Source organism: Chionomys nivalis, chromosome 17 (assembly GCF_950005125.1).
Source record: "Chionomys nivalis chromosome 17, mChiNiv1.1, whole genome shotgun sequence".
In the NCBI taxonomy this organism is placed as follows: Eukaryota; Metazoa; Chordata; class Mammalia; order Rodentia; family Cricetidae; genus Chionomys; species Chionomys nivalis.
The window spans coordinates 4,359,186-4,368,474 of NC_080102.1; the positions used below are offsets into that span (position 1 = coordinate 4,359,186).

At 48.9% G+C, this 9,289-nt stretch overlaps 1 protein-coding gene across 4 annotated transcripts in view; it reads right to left on the minus strand.

Moving 5' to 3' along the window:
- The window catches only part of Ubr5 (ubiquitin protein ligase E3 component n-recognin 5), a 106,072-nt gene extending 97,345 nt beyond the window's left edge, over positions 1-8,727 (minus strand). For all 4 annotated transcript variants that reach the window (XR_009058476.1, XM_057792178.1, XM_057792177.1 and 1 more), the window contains exon 1: positions 8,254-8,727. Coding sequence is in view for 3 of the 4 variants with exons in the window: in XM_057792178.1 (XP_057648161.1) it covers positions 8,254-8,315 (62 nt within the window). In the remaining variant the exon portion in view is untranslated. The remainder of the gene's footprint in view (positions 1-8,253) is intronic.
- Positions 8,728-9,289: the final 562 nt, after the last annotated feature.

Sequence of the window (9,289 nt, forward strand, 5' to 3'; positions counted from 1 at the left end):
CACAGGAACAGAAAAAAAAAAAGCCAAAAATTTACACCAAGAGAACAAGTCAGACTTAAAATTGTGGTGTACCCACACAAGGAATACTACTCTTACAGATTACTATAAAGAAGAATCTACTATACGCATTAACCCAGAGCATCAGAAAAACAAGGTGTATGATCCTCAAGACTCCATCTTTATGCTAAGAAATGAGTCAACAGAAGATCTGTCAAAGGTGAGGAGACCGAGAAGACAGGTGCACCAGGCAAACTTCAGAGTGATGGAATGTTCTATGTCTCAACTGGGAAGGAAGTCTCAACATCCCAGGTGTACACGTGAAACAGGTAAGTTACTCTGTATGTAAAATAGGACTCCAAAAAGATGAGGACACAAAGGCAGGCAGGTAGAGCCCTATAAAATTGAGACCAGCCTGATCTACAGAGTACCAGGCCAGCTAAGGCTACACAGTGAGACTGTCTCAAAGCAAAAGTAAAACACAGTAAATAAATGATGTTTCAGTATCATGAACTGCACCACCTGAAAGTGAACATGGTATCTCTGCTATGTAATACATGACACATAAGCCAGACAGCGTCAGATGGTATCGCTTTACTACCCTAGCAAGAATGCAAACACCACAAAAGGTCTGAGAACTTACCATGCTAGAGTTGTATTACTATTACACTGGCAAGAATAAACCATGAAATGCCTTATTAAAGAATACTTTCTAAGACCTTATTTAATACTCTCACCTCTAAATGCTAACTTAGAAAAATGTCATTAACTTTTCACAGTTTATTCCCACAGAAAAAATCCTTTCATTCCAAGCCTCTTATCCAACAGCGTCATCACATGACAACTATAGACAACTCGGGGAAGATGCCCTCCTGAATGAGCTGAGAGGCTGGGGGGTGGAGCTCAATGGTAGTCCGCACCCTAGAAGCACCAGGTTCCACCCTCAGCACTGACACAGACAAACTATAATCCCAAACTGTCAGAACACGAAGGTTCCAGTACGGAACAGCGTAGGTGAGAGGCCGAGGAGGATCCCAGTTTAAGGGTTACATGGTAAATTCCAGGTTGGTCTGGACCACCCATAGAGACTAAGTCAAAACAGAAACCCCCCACTGTGTCCCATGTGCAGTTCAAAGACGTTTTCTCTTGAGAAGGTCAGGTTAAAAGCAGTTGTGCTAGCACACACCTTTAATCCCAGCATGAGGAAGGCTGAGGTGAGCAGATCTTGGTGTATTCCAGGCCAACCAGGGCCATACACACAGCACACAATGTAATCCTAGGGCCTTTATGATTCAGCTGATTTACACACTTCTGTCACACACACTCTCTCTCACACACAAGTTCAAGCACACCCAAATAACTATTTTAATTTAAAAAAAAAATCTTTGTGACAGGACAGGACCAGTGGGGCTAGGATTGGCATGAGCTGGTCAGAGTTATAACTACTGAGACTGGGAATAAGTACCTAGTGTACCTGTTGTTTAGTTTACTCTTTTCTCTACTTCTGCAGATGTTGAAATCTTCCAAAAAAAAAACTTTTTCTTTTTTTTGATTTTTGAGACAGGGTTTCTCTGTAGCTTTGGAGTCTGTCCTGAAACTAGCTCTAGCTCTGTAGACCAGGCTGGACTCAAACTCAGAGATCCACCTGTCTCTGCCTCCCTAGTGCTGGGATTAAAGGTGTGTGCCACCACCGCCTGGCTCCGAAAGGCTTTTAAATTCTAATATTCAGGGGAAATTTTTAAAACCTGGTAACAACAACAACAACAAAAAAAATCAAAGATTCATAATCAGAACAAGCCAAGGAAAAATTTATTTTCATGTGATCAGAATGGCAAGGCATCAAGTCAAAATAAAAGCAAACAAACAAAAAGTGGTAACTGCAGTTTTCTCTCAGGCAAGGAAAAAGATAACAAGTACATCCTGCTGCAACATAAAACTGCACACAACATAAAACACACACACACACACACACATACATGCCTTTTGATTGTAGGCCCCCAATGACTAAGCCTAGTTATGAATGATGTCCAACACAAAATTATAAACTTAACTTTTAAAAATATTGGGGCTGTTTAAAGATTTATTTTGTCATTGTTAAAAACTCTGAATACCCATGTGTCTATGGGGATGTGTTCTCTTGAGTGCAGTGCCCTCAGAGGCCAGGAGATGATCCCTATGACGCTCAAGTAAGACTCCTGCATATGTGCTGAGAACTCCAGTCCTCTCTACAAGAGCAGTGCATGCTCTTAGCCACTGAGCCATCTCTTTATTCCTACTTTTGGTAACCTGATGGCAGTTTTCAAGGGTGAACTTCATAGATGACTGTCTCAGGTGCCATGCTGCAATGTCAAGAAGCTGGGAATGCCCGAGAGATGGGAGAGGCTAGAGAGGCAGCTCAGCCGGGGCAGTGCTTGTCTAGAGGAAAACTAGGTACGTACAGCAGCTTACGTCTTTTACTCCTGTAACCTGAGAGTAATCTAGAGGCAAGATACCGTATTCAAGGTCATCCCGAACTACTTAGTGAGTTTGAGATTGGAATAAAGAGACTGTCTCAAAAAAGAAGGGGAGGACGAGTCCATCTGGGGTGGTATGTACTTGTAATCCCAGCACTCCGGACTCAGAAGCAAAAGGATAAAAGCATTAAAGGCCAGAGGGAAAGACACACATACTGATACTCTGTCTCAAAACAAAGATGGTGTTCAGAGACACCTCCCCTCACCCCCAGTGGTTTAATCCAAAGACTCAGAGAGCAAAGGCAGGGGGATCTCTATGAGCAGCAAGCCAGACAGAGCTGTACAGTGAGACCAACTGCATTTCCCTGTAGTCTGTTCCCCAGATGAGGTAACTGCTAAGAAAAACCGAGGTCCCCACCTCCAGGGCCTCTCCATGCTGCCCCTTCCCACTGTTTCTACTATCGTTTTAGATGACAATCTCAGTAATCAGTGAGATTTCCTGCTAACTGTGCAATGCTCTACCACGCATGGCCCAACACTCGGGTGTTGTTTCTGGTGGGGCTTGGGGCAGGGACCACTGAGATTTCAGGCGGTTTCATTATTATGACCCCCACACACCACCACCTTTGTTACCACTCTTCTGTACCTTTTGGCTCCTGCTCAGAGTGCAAAGGCATAAAACCCAACAGTCCTAAAAATGTTTATTTTCAGCCTTGTTACATTTAGCCAATCACTAGCTCTCGACATGCATGCTATGATGGACCACTCTCCCTCCACTGCCTTAAATGGACTAGCGGAGCTACGTGTGCCTGCACAGCACTTGAAATGGGCCTATTTACCAAAGGCCTGACTTCGGCTTTAATTTTAATTAGCTTTCAATTATCATGTTTTAAAACCAATTTAAGAACCTGATTTTTTCATCTGTACTAAAGATAATCTTGACCCAGGTTTCTCCCCTCACAGAGTTGACATTGTGGATTTAATAATTCCAGACTGGAACAGTCCTGTTCTTACTGGAGAGTCTAGAAGTCTCTGGCCTAGAGCCACTACAGGCCAATACCAATGTCCTAGCTAAGAGTCACGTGATATGGCCAAGAATGCCCTGAAAGGTAAAACTGCTGTCAGCTGAAAATGGCAAACTTGGATTAAGAGTCTGAGGTTTAGTTTATTAAAGACGGGGTCTCACTGTCAGTGACGTAGCCTGGAATTCAAAATTAGACTAGGCTGGCCTCAAACTTGCTGCAATTAGGGCGTCGGTCTCCAAGTCCCAGTAGGATTGCTGGCATGATCCACCATGCCCATGTTGCTTTTCATGTATAGCAACAGTATTTCCGGGGCCTGGAGATGTGTTCTGTGACACCACACTTACCTAGCATTCCCAAGCTCCAGCACCCTGGAGAAGGGAAGGGAGGGAATTGCGGGGGAGGGTATTCTAGGATGAGCTGAACTCCTGCACTGCCACGTGAATACAAGCACACAGAGAAACAACTCAAGTAACCATCTCTCCCTATTTTCCAGACTCACTTAATACTTGTGTGCTTCCCATTCACTATCTCAACTGTTCCTCCCTGACCTTGAGGTCGGCACTCAGCCTACCAGTTTCAAATTCCTGTCTATTCTATCTATCTTATAGCCTTCCAACACCCTGAGGGAGAAACCCTGATTACAACTGATTATGCAACACATAATACTGCAAAAGGGCAGCATTCACAGGAACCCCCCAAACAGTGAGAACTGACTCGTATCACAACCGACCTGTACCCTAAGGAGTAATTTGAAGAGAACGCAGGTCATACCCACAGCACTTAAAAAAGATCTTTCCTTGCACAAGGAAAGGATTAAGAAAGTCAGCTCTCTGACCAATACAAAACAAAAAAATAATAATAACCTGGAGACCTGGAGAGATATATTGGGCAGAAGCTGTTAGAACTCTAGGACAACAAAATCTGGCTGATTCTTCCAATAATTCTGTTAAAATTGAAATCAACTCACCACCAAAGAAATTACATGCCAAATATAATTATGGACTACATAAAATCTTGGGGGGGGGCTATGACATGGCTTTCACTGAGCAATCCTAATGGCCTCAGTTTGATGTCTGGAACCCACAGAATAAGTAGAGAAAACACTCCTCAAAGCTGACCTCTGGACTTCCCCACACAGCTGTGGCACTCACACTCGTACGTGTACACACACACACACACACACACACACACGCCGGCAAGATGGTTCACTGAGTAAATACCCCTGCTGCCAAGCCTAACAACCTGAACTTGAACCCCAGGATCCAAACGCTATGTAGGAGCAAGTTTTCTCTGACCTTCAGACACATAGTGTGGCACGCTCACATACACACAAATTTTAAAATGTTAAAAAAAAGTCAGATAAAAACTTGTTTCTCATGTAAAACTAGTTTCTTACATATTACACAAGACATGTAAATTGAAGACTAAATTTCTACCAGTGGATGAAAACCCAGCACCTCTGTACTAAGGCTGGGGTGCCTGGGACAGTGGAAAGGTCTAGATGTTGCACGCAGCATCATGCATGTTTCACTGTAGCTCACTGTGCCTTTGTCTGGGATCATTCCATAAATCTACTGCCTCTGTGAGGAGTACAACTCACTTCCCAGACATTTTCCAAGGATTGGTGGCAGGGCACTTCCAGCTCTCCCCTCAGCCCGCGGGCTTCAGAAGCATGGTTGGGTCTAGTTCTTGTCGACTGAGACACTGGTAAACAGGAACTAGAACAAGAAACTCACTGGAGAGCTGGGTCGGTGGTTTGGTCAATACAGTGCCAGCTATGCCACATGGGGATCAGAATTCCATCTCCAGAATGAACATTCAAACATCAAACAAAATGGACTTTTCTGTCACCAAGCACTTGCACAGTACAGCTAAGCAGCAGAGCAGTATTAATCAATGTGCTATAACTCAGTCACTTGTCTTTTCCCTGACTTCATAGAAACTCACACCAGAGGGCTACAAAGACGTTTACCAGTTACTATCACCTGCTGCACTTGCTGAGGACGTGGGCTCCGTTGCCATCACCCACACCCAGCAGCTCACAACCACCTATAGTATCTCCAGTTCCGGAGATCTGACATCTTGTTCTCATCTCCTGCACCAGATACACATACACCTGTGGTACTGAGATATGCATGCAGGTACTCATTTATACACATAAAATAAAAACCAAGGTAAAAACTCATCCCAGGTGTAGCTGCACACACCTGCAATCTCAGCATCCAGGAGGCTAAGGCAGGAAGACTGAATCCACGCCAGCTTGGGCATCATAGAGACCCTATCCCAGACTGCTATCTCAACAGACAGCAAAAAGTCACAAATATCTAGATATTCTCAATACAGGACTCTAGAAGAGTAAAAAACAAAGGGGTGGAAAACAGCAACTTAAAAAAAAAAAAAACTGTGAGGAAATTTCTCAAACAGCTGAAGCAAAAAGTGAATCAAAACGCCCAGCACACAGGAGGTGAAGCATGCTGGCAGTATCTAGCAAAGGGAAGCTTTGGGCTGTAGCCCAGCGTAAACTGGGCGTGGTGGCTCGGGCCTGTAATCACCACAAGGTCATCATCGGGTAAAGCAGTGAATTCCAGGCTAGCCAGAACCCATCGAAATAAATAAACAATAAATACAAGGTTGGCAACAAGACAAGGGTTTTGATGCGCGCAGACTCTAAAGTCAGTACTACCACAAAAGCAAGCCTTCCTTCTCTGGTGCTACTTCCAAGTCAAGACAAATGACTCAAACATGACCAACACACTTCTCTTAATGGCAGCAGAGCTGTCCTCACTACTGGCCTGATTTTTTTTTTTTTTTTTTTTCGAGACAAGGTTTCTCTGTAGGTTTTGGTGCCTGTCCTGGCACTAGCTCTTGTAGACCAGGCTGGCGTCGAACTCACCAAGATCTGCCTGCCTCTGCCTCCCAAGTGCTGGGATTAAAGGTGTGTGCCACCACCGTCCGGCTACTGACCTGATTCTAAGATGTACCAAAATAGAAAAAAAAAAGCTGACGTTGAAGCTGTAAATACATTTAACGAAATCGAATAAGCCTATAACAGGGCTGGAGAGATGGCTCAGAGGTTAAGAGCATTGCCTGCTCTTCCAAAGGTCCTGAGTTCAATTCCCAGCAACCACATGGTGGCTCTCAACCATCTGTAATGGGGTCTGGTGCCCTCTTCTGGCCTTCAGGCATACACACAGACAGAATATTGTATACATAATAAATAAATAAATATTTTAAAAAAATAAATAAATTGTAAAAAAAAAGAATCCTATAACAAAATGTTTAAATAGCTTAAAGGTTGCTTCCATATTTAAAGAACTATAACACAACTCGACGTAGTTAATCTTTTTAAAAAGTATTTTGAGTTCTGCAAACACGTATTTAAACAATACGGTTAAAGATTAGACAAACCCGCACCCAATGTCAGAAACTAGACTGCCCGCCCAGGATCGAAGGCAGCCGGCTCAGGCCGAGAGAAGGACATACTGACACATTACAGACTAGCAACACTTTAGGCCTCTTCCTCTCTCCGGGAAGCACATGACAAACTGGGCGTCAAGCAACTTAAGTCATCCGGTCACTTAGCAAAAATTACACCTCGCTTCTAAACTTGGGAAATGATGGCCTTCCACAAGCAAAATAAATACTGGCCAGCAGGACTGCATTCGGGGAGAAGGGAGCTTAAAACGCCCCCACTTTCTGACCTGTAAACACTTGGCCCATCATGAGATCTAAGTTCCAGGTCCCAAGACACGCTTTAATGGAGGCCTCCCTCAACCTCCGAGTCTGTCTTGCAACAGTACAGCAACTTTTGTTTTATCTTATGTCCCAGAGAGCATGCGGCCAAGCAACTCAAGCCTAAACTGGCAAGGAACAGTGACGGAGCCAAGGGAGAAAATCCAAATCAAAACGGCCTTATGAGACTTCTTTTTTAATTTTTAAATCAAAATTCCTCCTCTGCTGGAAGCGAACCCAACCAATTCACAGCGCGTTAATGCGAACTGCAACACCAAGAGTTTTCCTTTGACACTGTACGCAGTTTTCAGCTGTCAAATTACAACTCGAGAAAACACTATCATTAGAAAAAAAAAAAAAAGGAAACAAAAAAGGCTCTCACCACAGGGGCCCGGGTGCCAGAGTTTGGCAGTACCATTTCCAAGGAAGGAGGGCAAAGGGAATTCAATCCACTTCCCCACCCCCAGCCTGACTTCACCGCCCCTCCCGGGGCAGGCAACCTCACTGCAGGGGCTCCAATCTAATAATAATAACAATAATCATGGCGCTCTCTCCCTCCTACCCCTCCCAACCCACGGTCTGCCGGGAATCGCCCCTCCCCGCCTCCCCGTGGGGGGGGGGAGGATGCCCAGCCCCCTGGACGAGGCTCGCGGGAGCCCCCCGAACCCGCCGCTCCTTCTCCTTCCCTCGCTTTCTCCACTTCCACCATCCCCCATCCGCATTGTCTGTCTCAATTCAACTTTGACTAATATGGATTCCTCCTCGGGCCTGGGCCCGGGCGTCCGCCGGGTTCAACGAGGCTCCTCGCGGGAGAGGCGGGGAAAACGGGGTTGGGGGGTGGGGGGAACTGCGTGCGCACTAGGCCGTCTACACCGCAGCCGCGTCCACACCGCAGCCGGCCCCCGCCCCCGCGGCCCGGGGCTCCCAAGTTTGGCTCGCACCGCTCCCGGGGCCTACAGGGGGCGGTAGGGGCGCCGGCGCGGCTGTGGGGGGAGGGGAGGGGAGGAAGGGAGGGAGGCGCCCCTCCCCCGCCGCCGCCCCAGTACCTGTCATTGAGCTGGTCCTCGGTGCCCGGCAGCGGGTGGACCACGAAATGGATGGACGTCATGGTGCCGCCTGCGCGCACCGCTCCCGGGGACGAGCCGCACTCGCCCGGCCCCCCGAGCCCCTTCCCGTCCGGGGAGCCCACGGCCGCCGCCACCGCCTCCTCTTCCTCCTCCTCCTCCGGGTCCCTAAACGGAGGGCAGCGAGCGCGCAGGGCCCGCCGCCTCCCCGCCGAGCGTGTGTCCCCGGCTCGGCGATCCGGCTTGGCGGCGGCGGGCAGGAGGGCGGATCAACGCGCCGCCCGCTCGGCCGGCCACGGCGGACACGGGCGAAGGAGGCCCGGAGCGCGGCGGGTGGACCGGGGGGCTGCCGGGGCGGACGCGGCGAGCGGGGAGGGTGAGCAGCCCGCAGCGCGCGTCACTGGCGACGAACCGCCGCCGCCAGCGCTGCCGCCGCCATCTTCACTTCTGCCCCAGTTTCTCCGTCTCGCAGGCTTGGGCGCCGACCGGCGGGGGGGGGGGGGGGGCGGAGGGCGGGGCATCGGAGGCGGGGCCCGGCGCGCGGGGCGGGGCTCCGGGAAACGGGCGGCCGGGCCGCGGCGATTGGACGGCTTAACGTCGCCGGGCCACGGCGCTGTAAGGCGCTCGCCTATTGGCGTGCTGGGCCGCGAGCCCGGCCCTCCACACCCCCCCCCGCCTCGGGGGGCGGGGCAGCGCGTTCCGGGGAGCACGTGCTCGTTCCGGACGCCGGGGCGGGAGGGCACGAGCTCCGGGGAGGCTTTTCGGCCTCGTATCCGTCACGGGTCTCGCGGACCCGGATGGTCTGCCGGTGCTTCCCGTCCTCTGGACGGGACAGGGAGCCTCGGGAAGCAGAGATGCGCGGCCTCGTGCGGCGGGCTGTTACGTAAGCGCCGTATCAAGACTGGAGAGCGGGGTCCTGTAGGTGACTTTGTCTTTCTGTCGCTGTAGACTAAACCCTGTTTCACCATCACCACTACCATCGGGCAGCTGCACAGAGTGTGGAAATTTCCACCAATTT